At 33.1% G+C, this 15640-nt stretch overlaps 1 protein-coding gene across 3 annotated transcripts; it reads right to left on the bottom strand.

Annotated features, from left to right (window-relative positions):
- Window positions 1–257: 257 nt before the first annotated feature.
- Window positions 258–15079, bottom strand: GstS1 (Glutathione S transferase S1). 3 transcript variants are annotated; one of them, XM_070109324.1, is made up of 6 exons: window positions 14932–15079; window positions 14784–14842; window positions 4452–4744; window positions 4097–4276; window positions 3900–4033; window positions 258–3044 (listed from the first exon to the last, which is right to left on the bottom strand). In XM_070109324.1, the coding sequence occupies exons 3-6, from the start codon at window positions 4711–4713 to the stop codon at window positions 2877–2879; spliced, it is 744 nt and encodes a 247-aa protein (XP_069965425.1). In that variant the 5' UTR covers window positions 4714–4744; window positions 14784–14842; window positions 14932–15079; the 3' UTR covers window positions 258–2876. The 3 variants fall into 3 exon arrangements, with proteins under 3 accessions (XP_069965425.1, XP_014087906.1, XP_069965426.1); XM_014232431.3 differs by having other exon boundaries at window positions 3900–4042; window positions 4109–4276; window positions 14932–15078; XM_070109325.1 differs by lacking the exons at window positions 14784–14842; window positions 14932–15079 and adding an exon at window positions 14126–14277.
- Between the last annotated feature and the right edge of the window lie 561 nt (window positions 15080–15640).

Here is a 15640-nt window from a genome sequence, read left to right as displayed (position 1 = left end):
TAGGAGTTGTATCTATTAAAATATCTAGCAGGAAATTCGCAACGCTGGTGGTTCTACCGTAACGAAATTAGCCCAGATTTTCTTCGCTCAAGGACTGGTGTTTCCAAGATCTAACCCCGTTTGATGGTAAGTAAAACGTTAATTCTACCGGTTTGGTAGTTTTTGATCGTCTTAGTAACGTATTGCTTGAATAATTGTTGTCTTTGCTTTAGTAATATTTAAATTGAGTAATAAATGAAAAAATGAAACACAAACACTCTCTGTATGCTTTCTTTATTGTAACTTTTGTTATTTTGACATTAAAGTACAATTAAAGAAAATTTCGTTACACGTTAAAAACGGCTGTTTTCAAAATTTCACTATTTTGTTGTTGTATTTAACATGCTATTTTTGTGTTAATCTAATTTGCGTATTTTTTCATTCGCTGCTTAAATAGTAAATTGATGTTAACTGCCTATTGCTGCGTCTTCTCTACGCGCCTTTGATTAACACGAATTTATTATTTTGTGGTTGTTAAAATTATTGATATTTGCAAATTTTTTTTATTTATAGTTCTTCTTTGCTTTTCTTCTAATGTGTTCTTTTGCTGGTTTTTTGGTAGCTTGTCCAGTGTACATCTCAATAGTTGTGTTGCTCGTTGTAGTTGCGTTTGTTCGTTGTGCAATATCTTTTGACATTTGGATGCAATTTTTTGTTGTTCTTTAATTCACTTGAGTTTTTGTGTTGGTTAGTGAGTGTTTGATGATTTTGAATTTGAGTTTATGATTTTAAAATATTTTCTGATAAGGGGTGCTTCGTTGAAAGTGGCAATGGTGAGCTTTTTTTAGCACTTTTTTACCGACACTCAAGTGTGTTTGTTTGCAATGTTTGTTAGTTTAAAATTAGAGTACAATTTAAATGTGGTTAAAAATAGTAGTTTTTTTAAGTTGGCACTAAAATACTTGCATACAATCTAAATGTATATCTTTTATATTAATAATAGTAATATGTATGTAAACCATTAACCCGTAAGGAGATGTTAATTAATGTATGTACGAGCGTCTAAGCATGCAGGCAAGCAGTAATATAACAAACCTACAAATGTATGTATACAACTGTGCGTGCATGCTTAGCTTGTTTTTTGTTGTTTGTTTGCTTGTGGAGCCTATCGCTTATAATAAACTTTTAAATTTTTCAATTTTATTTTTTATAGAAAACTAATTAACTAAAATTTACCAAGCACTAAAAGCAATTAAACTAACTTTCTTTCAAAAATTGTTGTTGTATTTGAAATTTATTTTAACTTTAATGTGCTTTTGGTGTTTTAGTGAGCGCTAAAGTGCTTAGAGAGTTGAATGCAAAGAGAATTATTTAGTAAGTAATTAATTAGACTACTAGCATTTGTTTTTTAAAACAACAAATATAGTTTTTAATAGAAATATTAATTTTTAAAAATAATAAGATAAAAATATTATGGAAATACATTTTTATAAAATTAAATACATATGTGCTTAAGAGAGTTTTACAAGTGTCATAACCTGCCAAGAGTTTAAAATACCATTGAAAAGAGTAAAAAATATTATTTAAAATGATAAAATAAAAATAAAATAGTAATAAAAAAATATATAGAAGTTTTAGTGCGCGTATGTAAAAGGTAACATAACCTAAATTTTCAATTTTTCAATTTAACATTTCCAAGAGTTAAAATCATTTTAAAACAGTAACCGTAGAAAATTGCTGTTTAATCGAAAAAATTTTGAAACTATTACTTTGTATATGAAAAGTTACTTTGTATAAGTAAAGTAAGTAAAATTTTTCAAATTAAGTCTTTTTTGTAAATGTTTTCGACTGCGCAAAGTTAGTTTCTACAGATATTCATCGATTTTTTCAAACTTCAATTTAATTATTTAAAATTTCAAATACACAGTAGACAAAAATTATATTAAATAAAAATAATTTGTTTCAGAATATTTTTTGCTCATTTTAAACTATTTGACTCTCATTAAATTTAATATAGACTTTGTTTATAGTTTTTGCCGTTAATATTTGTAATTAAAAGTGTATTGAGTGATATATATTTTTTAAATAAGTTTTTGTATTAAAAATAATTTTTTACTTTATTTAAAATGGGTATTTGAAAATTATAAACATATATCGAAAAATTGAAAATTTCAGTTACATAATTGCAAAATAGATTGGAATTCTCAGTAGGAAACATATTTTGCTGCACTAATTAACAGAAATTATATTATAAAAATTTAAATAAAATTAATATAAAAATATAAAAAATAATAATAATAAGACAATATATTGTCATATTAAAAACAAAAATAGTATTCCCAACTCCTATATAAAATACGCCACACTAATGCATATATTTAACTAATTAAAATATTATTTAACAATTTTAACATAACCGTTAATGTTTTTTAGCACAACAAAAACAGTTATTGGCTATAATTGTATTACTATTTATTTCCCCGTTATATAATAATATTAGTTCACAATTAATTACCGTTAAAAAGTACACAAAAAAAGGAACAAAGTGTCATGTAGATCAATATTGTTTTTAAGATGTTTTTTATATTTTTTTATTAAATGTTATTGTTGTTGCCTATCATGGAAATCCGTAAAAATGTATATATGTAGGTGTGTGTGTGTTTAAAAAGCTTGGCTTTTCTACAAATATTATTTATGTGATGTTTAGAATTGTATTTTTTTTTTGCTGTTTTGCATAAGTTTCTTCTTTCTCACGCCGTTTGTTTTAGTTTAGCACTTCCCATGCTATGCTAAGTTATGCTATGCGGAGTAAGACTTTCTTCCAGCTCTTTTATGTTGTTATTCAAAATTATGTCAGCTTTCATTTAATTATTATTAATTTGTTTTGTTTTTTTGCCTTAAACTTCAGTCACGGGTCTCTTCTCGATCCAGGCCTTGATCGGTTCCAATGCGTTGACTTCATCAACGACAGCCTTCAGCGCTGGATATTGCTCTAACAGATCACGCTTTACCATGTAGTTCATGTAATCGATGATACCGGCGAAGTAGACATCGGCCCATGTTATCTGAAATATAGAATGATGTTATAAAAATTGTATTTATTAAAAAAAAAATTGTTTTCTCTTCTTCATAATGTTTCTTTGTTAAATCATTAACCATGATTTTCGATCTATGGAGTACTAATTTATTGAGCATTCGATGGTATGATAATCATATATGCAATCAGATTGATTGCAAACTCTCTATTCATACTCCTACATACGTATTTTGAACGCCGACTATCAACTATAGACGAAGTGAGTGGCAGAACTCGGATTGTGAAGAGTTAAAATCGATCTAAGTTTGCTATCGGAGTTGGACTGGCACTAACTAATAGGATACTCTTGCACGACCTTCGGCAAATGACGCACAACCCATGAAGTTATTGCATGTAAAGGACTTCTCAAAAAATTCATCGATCTTTCGAAGACAACTTGCAGTTTTTTAGAATCCTCTGATCCATTTTATTTTGTGACCTCATTACATAATTATCAGTTACGTAATCATATTGATGCATTGTGTTCTGAATGCCATCGGAACATCTTATATAGTACGTTAATGCTAATAAGGCTAGTTCTGTATAGTATATTTATATAAAAGTACCGTTATATGACTTCAAGCTTAGATATATAGGTGAATATACGCTTAACAATAGAGTTCGGAATATAACTCGGCCAGTTGTGGGTCAGTATCGGCCAAGCCACCTTTTCAAAATCAATTACAAACCTGCGGTTTCTCCAAATGAAAAGTTGATGACAAATTATTCGACAAATTGAGTCTATGGAGATCTACCATTTGTCGAGTTAGTCTATCCACAGTTTCAATAGCACAAAAATTCAAACTTCTTTTCCATTTTTCGGATTCTCCATAATTCGACTCACCTTTCCCAATGAGAAGTGTCCCTCATTATCCTTAACAGTCTGTTCCAATTTTTCCAAATAGAATGGAATGACTTCGGTATTGAGTGTTACGAGTTTCTTCTCTTTGATATCATCCTCAGGTTCATAGGAGACGACTGCAATTTCTATAGATTAAAATAAAAATTAATCAAAACAACACGCAACATGCAAGCGCACACATTGTTCGCTACTTAGACGGAAATCGTTGATGGTATCAACAACAATATCGATTTGTAGATCCTCCCACGGTGTGGCACCGTTCAGACCAACTGTACGAGCCAAAAAGCGGGCCATCGAAATGCTCTGATGTACACGTTTGCCATCAACTTCCAGTACTGGCATTTGACCCATGGGCATTGCTGTGAAGGCGAAACCGAGAGAGTAAGGAAAAGAGAGAGAGAGAGAGAAAGAGAGGAGAGAGAGAGAGAGATATAAGGAGATAGTAAGATAGGCAAAGAAAGAGTGGGAACGTATTAGTGATACTTTTACGAATAACCCTTCGACTATTAAAAGTGCGTCGCGCCGACTACTTACTCGGCTTGAGTGCCGGCCACTCGTCACGCGTGACACGCACATCTTCGTACTCGATGCCGCCGTATGCGAATAAATAACGTAGCGGCTCAGCCAATGCTTTCACATTGAAGTAGAAGAGGGTGTAGGAGTGTTTGATGGGTTCAGCGGGTGGCGCATCAGCGGCCGCTTCGGCGGGCGCGCCCTCGGCACCCTCTGCTGGTGGCGCCTCCTCTGCTGGTGGCGCTTCCTCGGCTGCTGGTGGTGCTTGTGCTTCATCGGCCATTATTTATATATTTGTTGATTGATTGTGGTAACTGTGTGAAAATGGAGAGAATAAATATTTTACTATATTTTTATTATTATTATTTATTGAAAATATAATTGATTGATGTAACGTCACGTGTCATTTCTATTACTATTGCTGGAGTGACAAAAAACAATTTACATTTTCAATTCATTTACAACTAAAAGTCAAGTGGTCTTACATTGGTAATTTTTGTGCCTAGATTCTAACAGATAAACTCTTGGAAGGTTAAAGTAATATTTAATTAAAAAACAATGTGGAAAACGGTTGGCCTCAAGGGCCATCCCTGCAACTTCCCTCTAATTTCATACGCTAACGTTCAAATTTCGCTTTTTTCACTGCTTTTGAGCTCTTCGAAATTTTTCGTTTTCGATATCTAGCAAGTAAATCAACCGATTTCGACCCGGTTTGCGGCAAACGATGTGTTTCTTCAAGGTTTAGAACTGATTAGTTTTTGGTGTCGATCGGTCAAGTCGTTTGGAAAAAATTCGAAAAAAACGATTTTTCCAAATTTTTATTTTTGAGATTTCTCGAAATCTACTGGTCCGATTGGGTCCAAACTTACACGAAATTCAAGTGCAATGAAACCCTTTGGATTGCCGTTTAGTTTATTAAAATCGGTTGAGCAGTTTAATAGTTATAAGAGGATCACATACATCCACACACACACACATACATACAGACATACGGACATCATCGTAGAAATGTTCGGGGAAGCTTCCTCGACCCTCAGAACGTCGAGATCTGTTGAGAACTCGATTTTTGCAAAATGGGGTGAAACCAATATCTTCCCGATTTTTAGAAAATTTTCCATTTTCTTAGCGGGAAGTTAAAAAAAACAGGAAAAACGAAGTAGCGGGCGCGCAAGAGAGAAAAGAGTCTTGTATTAGAATGGACAGCTCGATTAACCGAATATCTTCAGTTTGAAGGTATTAAAACAGGCACTAAAACCCTTCTTTCGCCTCTTTTCGCAAATTTCTGTCAAAATATGCCGAACCTAGCAGGAAAAAAAATCTTTCGATTAGAATTGCCAGCTTGATTAAACGAATTCCTTCAGCTTCGGGGGCACCACATCAAGCACGAGGTCACCACTTTTCTTTCCTCTATCTTCCCAATGTTAAAAGGTTTCAGTCGTATGCAAAATTGCAAAATACAATTGCAATTTATAACATACAAAAACATGTACACTGTAACTTCTTGTTAAAAATGGCTTTGTGTCCTCATTAATATTTCAGATAAGATAAGGTTTTCTGCCAGACAAATACATTTAATAAGACGCTCTCAGTTAACAAGATACGAGCAATATAGGTAACCCCATTGGGTATGAGCGATAATACATTTTCAGATAAGAACACTCATAATCATAATAATTGGTGCTATGCTTCAAGGTTTCTTTGAACTAGGGGGTAATCAAGTTTTTTTCATACCAACACAAACAAATAACTCGGTTATAAATAAAAACTAAACCATATGGAATGTGCACTACAGTGACGCATTAGTGACAATAGGTCAGTAAAATGGGTCTAAGCTGTCGGATTATCATCGAAATTAATCTGAATTACATCGGATATTCTTACCTAATGGGTTCGTGAATGAATATTTCCCGAGAAGCATCACAGATATTTGAAGTGTCTCTTTTTTATCAGACTATTTATATAATTTTTGAAACAGACGGTAACTCTTCGTAAAAATAATACTTTTTCAAACCTGTTTAGTCTGATACCATTATTATAATATTAAATTAATGTACCTTAAAATGTATATATGAATATTGACAAACTTTTCAAACAGGTGGCAACACTACAAATATTTGTAATTGTAAGCTTCAATAAACGTCTACAGTTCACGCCTATCGTAATAGTTCGTTTATCTTAAGTTTACTCAAATTTTGCAAACACTTGGCAACGCTTATTAAAAATATCGCGCACTAAATGTAAAAAATGTTTAACTCAACACCCATTTTGTAATAATTCGTTTCTTTTATCAATTTACAATACATTTAAAAAATCTTAAACAGGTGGCAATCCTATTTGACAATATTTCTAAATATTTATAAATTTCAGACATTTTTCAACAGTTTTTTCGATAGCATTCTATCTTAAATTTGTTTAACTTCATAACCATATTGCCATACTCTTCTTTGATTTAAATAATTTAAACAGGTGTTAATTCTGTTTAAAAATGTTTTGAGTTCTAAGCCATCTTAAATCTTTTTAATTATATTTTCGATTATCTAATCAACTTTTTCGTATAAATTTTTTTATTAGGTGGCAACACTTTTTAGAAATACTTTTAACTGTAAGTTTTCTTAAATCTTATTGGCAGATACTCTATGGGCTAATATCCAGTTTCAAGATGAATTGAAGCAAAAGTTCAGAAAAGATTTTAAGTGAGGTGTAAGAAAGTTAATCTTGAGATCTCGAACTTTTGCATTACGAGCACGGATCCGTAGTTACTCAAGAGATCATACTACGATATCGTAAGCGCAATCACACGATTTATTAGTATAAAGGTACATATATATATAAAATATATATATATATATATATAATGGATATATAAACGCTCAACAGATATTAGTCAAAAGTTGTAGTTTTCCCATATACCCAAGTTGGGGATTTCCTATTTTTATTGGAAGAAATTAAGTCTGTAAAAGTTGAGTGTTCAAAGATAGCAAGAACAAAAATATTCGAAAAAGGTGCTTTATTATTTATAGAAGTTTATTTCAGAAATTTTACCGATAATTTTTATCTCATCTACAATTTCGTCCGAATTTCGTGCTTTCAGTGAATTTTACATTCTCAGCGATAAAAGAGAACATAGAAATTGGTCTAAGGAAATCGAAGAATGATTAAGTAGTATTTTATTGATTAACTAAGAAGTCGAGGAAGCTGCCATCTATAGAGCAGACTTAGATAGCTTACAAACATCTCATCTTTAACAACACAATTTAGACTTTACAGTGTTCAAATGTGTGGTAGACTGAAAAATTATAAAATTTTCGATTATAATTTTTACTATTATCTATTAACAATAACGGTACTTCTTAGACAACAAGAGAGCTAAACGGGAACGAAACACTCTCCGCTTCTCCTACTGCCTACTTTCATGCTTGTTATAGAAACTACTTAAAAGCGAACAAAAACATATGCGATTCAGCGCAAAATCAGCTCTTCCTTACTCAGTTGCTACTGTTGTCTACTTTGAGTCTTATCAAAGCTACTCTAGTTCTAAATTCTCGCAAATAAAGTTAAAAACATATCAAACCTGTTTCATAGCCACTCAACTTGACTCGAAGCTTACACATGTCAGCTACAAATATAGCCTATCTTCGGACACTCAAGAGCTTCATGCTTAATTTGCATACAAATATTGGGCAGTTGGAACTGACACACACACACATATATATATATTTTTAAGCGAAGAAGGAGAGCTTTAGGCGATTTTAGTAATTGAGAATGGATTCATGCCGCAAACTTGTTAGTTCACGGGCAAAGTCAAGTGATTTCACGACCAATTAAATGTTTGATGGTGTATTATATAGTTCGAATGTATGTATGTCTGTGTTGTTGTGCTTGTTGCTGGAAAAAATATTATTTTAATAACATCCGTTGTTTACTGCAATTTATTATTAAGTACTTGCTAATTTAAAAATACAATTCTTTTTTGTAAATATGGCAGCATTTCTCAAGGGTAACGGTTATTTTTTTTAGCTATAAATTAACATATTCTTGCAAGAATTGCTAAACGAGCTCAATTACCATAAATCAGACTTTGGCTGTTGTATAGCAGAGTGAGGTCACGAGGGTCGCTGCGGAAAGAGGGTGTACTGGGGGTATTATGTACTGTGTGTATGTATGTGAGAAAGTGGTGGGCGTTTAATTGCAATCGCACAATGTTTGGGGATTGAGGAAATACGCCTAATGCGTCTTGGAATGCGAGCAGGCAGACCAAATCGGGCGAAACTGATGCACCAAAGCAACGACAGGGGCAACCAAACAACAAACCAGCTCGGCTTGGGTAAACAGCAACGCCCACGCTACAAACAAGCGCACGAGTGCAGCGTGCAAAGCGCACAAAAAAGGAATTAAATGCAATAAGCGAGCGTTTAGTCGACGCGCCGACGCTTAAACTGTCGCCATAACGGCAGCCGGCTCGGCAACGGCTTAGTACAGCTTGTTTGAAATATCACCGGAATTGGTTTTGTCGCGTTGCCAACGTGTGCATGTGTGTCGTGTGTGCTGTGGCAAGTTAGGCCTGCGCCCACTGACGGCGAGCGCTTAAATGCGCTAATATTACTCATATTACAAGCCGCCTTTCCTGGCGCTGCTTGTTACTGTTATTGCTGTTGTTGCCGTGCGCAAATACCGCGCCCGCTCCAACAACACATCGTCATCGTCAACATCACTGCGTTTGCGGTTGAATTTAGGGCGTTGGCGCTTTCTTCTGCTTCATTGCTTCTGCAACGCTGCAACGCGCTGTTGTTGTTGTTGCTTTCCGCTGGCAGATACATAGCATGAAATTCGATGCAACGCGTTGGTGAACGGCAAAAGCAAGTAACCGACATAAATTTGCCAAGCGAAATCAATCTGCAGCCACTACTTTTGTTTCTTGAGTGATGAGTGTTTGCCGGCCGTCGTGGGGAGGTTGGGCGTGAGTTGGCATGATTTGAGGTGTGGTTGCTTTAACTAGCATTTGCTTGCAACACGCCAACGTCGATTTAAACAAGCCACTAGCGTGCGCGACGCGTCTTGGCGGAAAAGTGACTAAGCCCCAAAAAGCCGGTAATATGTTGTAGCAACAAAGCTTAAGTAGCCGGCAGCAAGCAAACAAAAAGAAACCACATTTGCTGGTAAATATTTAAACCGGTTAAACGGGCTCAACTGGCAAATATGCTCGAGCTCGTGCTTTGGCGGTCAACGCCGAAATATCGAAGCATGGAAAATAAGTAACGGACGACAGTGGCAGACTCTGCGTAGCGGTATGGATGATGCCAAGGAGGCAATGAAATAAACGAGCTCAAGCAACAGACGTTTAAGTGAATGTGAAGGCTGATGAGGCCTCAAATATTAGGCGTTAAACTGAGAAATCAGAAAATAGATGTATAATTACTGAAATGCCTAAATGAGCGAAAACTATTTGCATTTTAAAAGTGTATATTAAAACATTTAACCCAAGTCTTAAGTAAATATTGACAAAAAATGAGTTTCAATCGACAACTGTCGATGATTCCATTTATTTTTTTCTATGATCAATGAAATCCTCGAACACTACTGATTAACTAACTTTGGCTGATTATTGATTTTCTTGTTCGTAATTTTTGGAACGAACCCAGGTCACAACTGGAAAATTTACTCATGTTCATTGTTAACTGATCTTATTCACTTGAGCTCTGAACTTACAGTGTTCAGACATGACGGAGAAAAGTTGGGTTGACAGTTCTATGAACACTACATATTAACACTATATTCCGTCCGAAGTCGTTACTGAATGTATAATGAATCAATTAAGATCAAAAAAAATCGTCTTTATTTCGATGGATTTTGTAAGAAATGCTGATATATATCTATGTTCTCACGTCAGGCTTCTTCGATCGAGATACAAGTAGGCTAGCTTAATCCCTGTTATGTGCGGTATTTGGTACAATAAATCAAAACAGTCTTACAGCGGCAACGTGTCTAAGAAAGTAAGAAACCCTACGATTGGGACAAGATCAACTATGCTATTAGAGCTAGATCATCTGGATAGCAGAAGGAATGGGAGGATACATATCTACATACGAAATATTTTCCTATAACACCATTTTCATGGAAAGTTCCCGTGCGGTTTTGAAGGCGGATGAAGCCTAACGATTTTCCTTCGATATTCTTAAAGCAATATTTAAGTTAAGGTATTATTGTGTTGTCATTATGAAAATGTACCGTCTCGTGGAAAATATCTGGACGCGCTTCAGTTACGTAGACCCGACTGTTGTGAAAGCGGTTAGATATGAATATTATCACTTGTTGCCTTAAATAAGTTATCGATAAAGCTACTTTTGCATAAGGTATTTTTTAATTATTCTTCCTCTAAAAAAAATGAACGTCAGAAGCGAGAGTCTTTAGTACTTATCCGAAGTAATTGTGTAAAATCAAATGAAAAATTCAAAGTCATAAAATAGTTAGGTTAAGTTGAAGTACTTTCACATGGAAACCAGTTAGTTTACCATTGTTTTTTTAAATAAATAACAGTATTATCGAGCATATAAATATTTTTATAAAAGTATTCTAAAGAGGCCTCAAGTTCTTCTTCAGTTGGTATTCTGATAGTAGTAAGAAGGTTCACACGAAACAGGTCTTTGTTTCTTAGAAATACTCTTTATTGGTTTCACTGAAGAATAACCGCCGGAAAGTACTATTATTGTAAATATATTTGTATTTTTAAATTATATATATATATATATATATAATAATGGTTCATTATACATATATACGTATATATGTATATACATATGTACATATGTATGGGCAACAAATGAACCGAATTTTCCACATAGCATTTTATTCGATATCATCAATTAATACGCCCATTAGCACTGTATTAAATAAACAATCAATGCCGCCAACAACAACGAACGCGAAACATATGCCAAATTGTAATAAACAGCTAATTGAGATTAGGCAACAACAAAAGGCTAAAAGAAGAAAAGGAAATTTAAATAGTTTCTGCAATGAATCAACGAAGGCGCGCTTTTATATCTGTGTGCGTGTGTGCATTGTGCAATTTAAATTTAACGAAAAACCGCAAATATAAAAATAAATTCAATCCAATTAAATGCGCCAACAAGAGCCGAGCGTCGACAAATTGAATTAGTTACAATTTGCAATGCTAAATTGACTTTTATTGTGAAGTGATTTAAATTTAATTTAGCGCAATTTTTATGCTCCTCTGGCTTTTCGAAAACATACATACATGCGTGATTTGTTATTATTTATTTATTACATATTTTTATTTTCTACTTTACACTAAGCCACCAAAATTTACAATTAAACAGTTGATTGATGATTTTCGAAATGCAACTGTCAGTGGGAAACGGATATTTCGAATTTGCTTTCGAATTTAATCACAAAAAAAATAATGTAACTGCACATTTCTGACTTAGTGGGCATGCTGCCAAGTGTACTGTATAAGGAAGGCGCACGATGAATTGGAGGACAAACTGTTACGTAGAAAGTGCTTGAATATCTTCTAAAACAAAAAAAAAAAAAAATGAATAAAAGCATCAATACAGGTGTTAAAATATACTAGTTGTCTACGTTTCGTTTCACTCCTCTCTGTTATCTTTGAAATAAGCTATCGTTTCAAAAACATTACATGTGAAAATAGTAATCAAAATTTTGGTAGCATTCAGTGCAGAGGAGCATGTGGAGAACTTGTCAAACTGGCAGTATTTTTCAAACTGCAGAAGTCTTCTAATTGATTTATACCAGTAGCTCGTTTGATTGGCCAGTCTCCGAAGTTGGACGAAACACAGATTGTAGACGAAGGCCAAATGCATAGTGAAACGTATAGCGAAGCATAGAAGAATCAAAAAAACATACTCTTCGAACATATTGTTGCATTAGAAATACTATAGATATAGTATATATATATATTTATGTTCACTAAGACGAGCTAAGCAAAAAAAAAAAAAAAAACAAAATAGTATTGCTAGAGTTCTAGTTGGAGTGGAAGTATAAAAATATCTAGATACAAATTTTGAAGTACATAATGTGGTTATGATAGCTTTCCGTTGAAAATTTAGAAAATATCTTCAACATTTCATAATATATTGTGAAATACCTATACTGTGCTAGCTCTCTTGTGTAAAAAACATTATAATATTATGACGAATGACGGCAGAAGGTCGGACTGAAGTATCCAACCCAGAAAACTTCAGATCTTGCATTGTCAGAGTAGTAATATACTTCAGACTTTTATCAGTACTTTAGAATTTCATTAGTTCCATTTTCAAAATGAACTGATGCATTTTAGTCTAAATAATAGTAAATACTTATGTATGTACATAGGTGGAGCATTTTTTATAAAAGTTATTTCCTACTCTTGATTTAAGTAAAGTAATTCAATAATACTATATAGGTAATGATTTTATGTTTTTCGAACACGTGTATGATCTAATTTCACTTTGTTTAAACAAAAAAAAAAAATCGAAATTCATTAAGAAATGAATTTCGGGTTTTCGAACATTCACATAATATAATTTACTCTCGATTGTAAGTAGATAATAAAAAATGTTTGAATGTTCTAATTTAAATTTTGAATTTGAAAAAATATTGAAACGAAACGAAAAATAATCAAAATTCATTAAGATAAGTGATTTTCGATTTTTCGATCATTCACATACCATACTTTAATTAACTTTCTATTTACTTTAATAATTATTAAAAAATCTAATTTAATTTTGAGTTAAAGAAAATATAAAAATTAAATAAATAAAAAAAGTAGAAACTATCGATATTTCGAATATATGCGTTATCTAATTTATGGTCCATTTAATATAAAACAAGCTATTCTCGATTTTTCAAACTTTAACAAAGCCAAATTTAACTTCGGTTCAAACAAAATATTGGAAAAATATTAATTTTTGGGTTTTCGAATATTTGCACAACTCAATTTATTTTCGATTTAAGAGTAAATTCAAAAATATACCGATTTGAGGAACATTTTATGGACCTTATTATAACTCAATTCTAAAAAAAAATTGTTTTGAGTTTTCGAACAATCGCACAATTAATTTAATTTCGTTATAAGGAAATAATTAAAAGTTTATCGATTTGAGTACGTTTTGTAGGCCTAATTTGTTCTCATTTGTAAGAAAATAATTAAATATTACAAAATATTGAATATAATTTATTTTTCGAACATTGGTGCTATCTATTGTAATATAATTTCGCTCTAAAGGAAAAAATTAATTAAAATGTTTGACAATTTCTCGAACATTTGGACAGCTTAATTTGATCTCAAGAGGAAGTTTGCTGTTTAAAAATGATAAATATTGTTTGATCTTTCGAACATTAGCGCAATCTAATTTAACTGCTATTTATTAGCTGGATTTGAATGACCGATAAGATATTTCTATTTCATCACTATTTTTGCTTATCAACATGCAATTATATATTACGTACATATTGTATAATCAGCAATTTTAGGTTGATAACACAACGTCATTCAGCTCGAATTTCGCAAAAAAGTTTATATTGAATACACGCCCACATTGAAAAGAAATTTTGAATCACAAGAAAGCACTAACTTCACTTTTTTCATTTTTGAATATTAATTGTGAAAACCCTTTTGAAATTATCGAACATATTTACAAGTATAGATATAATTTCAGCATAAATTTCGAACTTACTCGCTGCTTGTCCCTGAAACAGTTTTGAGATCGCACTCGGTTCACGTTCACGCGCCCACTGCACTAAAATGCGTGCGACTATTTGGATGTTACCTTTGCTGCCTCAGATGAAATGCCTTTTTTGCATTTTTTTTTCTGAAACGTTCTAGCGTTGCATTGCACGGAATCAATAGAGTTCGATTATCGAAATTTCAATTTGCACAAACACTGTTTTTGTACACAATTGCAGTAAGTTGGTGGTTGGTGTAAGCTTTTTATAAATTTCGAATTGACATCAATTTACAATGGGTGCACACACACACACACTCACAGACACACATACACGTTCACAGACACCCACGCACACACATGCACTCCTAGAAATTGGCTTACAACGAGTTCCTTTCATTGTTGATTAGAATTGCTTTCGAACACACTTTCTCGATTTCGAAAATATAAAAATAAATTTGCAAAAAAGTAAATAATTTCTTTCTTGTTTCGTTTTCTGTTTAGTAATATTACATCATTAAACACTTTTGCTTGAATTTTAAATTTTTTTTTTGTTTTATAAACTAACTTTATTATTAATTATTAATTTTAAAGACTGCAAAGCAGCGCTGCACTCCAGCAACAAGCATTATTTTTTATAAATTACTTTTTTATTTTAGCATATTCTTACCTTAAATCCAAATTATCGAATTACGTTTTCACTTAATTTGCGCTAAATTTTTCTTTAAACTACAAAAAAAAATGCCAAAAATTAATTACAAATTAAAAACTGATTCAAATCGAAAATGCAGAAATCTTCATTGAAGCTATGAACGCACATTAACCGAATCCTCTGAAGCCTTTTGCTACTGCACAGCTGAACCTACGAGTGTTTCTGAACAGACTACGAAGGTTTGGTGGTGCGCTCAGCGCTTAAATACGCTGAGCAGAGCGCGCCGCAGCATTTTGCCGGCAGCTACGAGCATGAAACGGTGAGCGTGTTGCTACCGGCAAACAGTGAACAGCAAACAACCGGCAAAATAATTGCGCGGTATTTGGGAGCACAGCGCAGCGCTGCAGTGGCGTTCGTGGTGTAGTATGGGAGAGCTATTGGGTGCGGTTTGCGATTTCGAAGGTTTGGAAGATAAGCGTTGCCCTGGAAGGCGAACTATTCACATATTTATACATAAATATTTATGTATCTACCCATGTGACGTCTTATTGTTATTAGGTATATGGGGGATCCCAACTAACAGTAGTGGCGCGCAGTTACTTTGGAGAGCGGCAGCAGCTGTCAAAGCGCTAATGAGAGCCGTTGAGCGTGTTGAGCATAGATATAAATTAACTGGCGCGTGGAAATCAATTTCTGAATTCCAGATGTGTGAAGTTTTGCACACTGAGAAAAATAAAGTAAAATTGAAATTTAATGACTAGAAAATAATAAAATTAATCAAATAAACAAAAATTGACTATCAGAAGTTTATAAATTAAATAAAAAGTCATCATCAGCGTGTCCTGCGCCAAGCGCGGTCAAAACATCGACCGACC

This window comes from Bactrocera oleae, chromosome 4, assembly GCF_042242935.1.
Source record: "Bactrocera oleae isolate idBacOlea1 chromosome 4, idBacOlea1, whole genome shotgun sequence".
NCBI lineage: Eukaryota > Metazoa > Arthropoda > Insecta > Diptera > Tephritidae > Bactrocera > Bactrocera oleae.
The sequence above is the reverse complement of the archived record's forward strand: the minus strand, read 5'-3'. Positions and strand labels throughout refer to the sequence as shown.

Bases quoted from the DNA above. Each gene is read 5' to 3' on its own strand.
- GstS1 (XM_070109324.1), bottom strand. From the start codon at position 4,713: ATGGCCGATGAAGCACAAGCACCACCAGCAGCCGAGGAAGCGCCACCA. The intron at 4,034-4,096 runs GTGTGCGCTTGC...TAGAAATTGCAG, and splicing joins CCGTCTAAGTAGCGAACAAT to TCGTCTCCTATGAACCTGAG. The intron at 3,045-3,899 runs GTGAGTCGAATT...TCTATATTTCAG, and splicing joins GACACTTCTCATTGGGAAAG to ATAACATGGGCCGATGTCTA.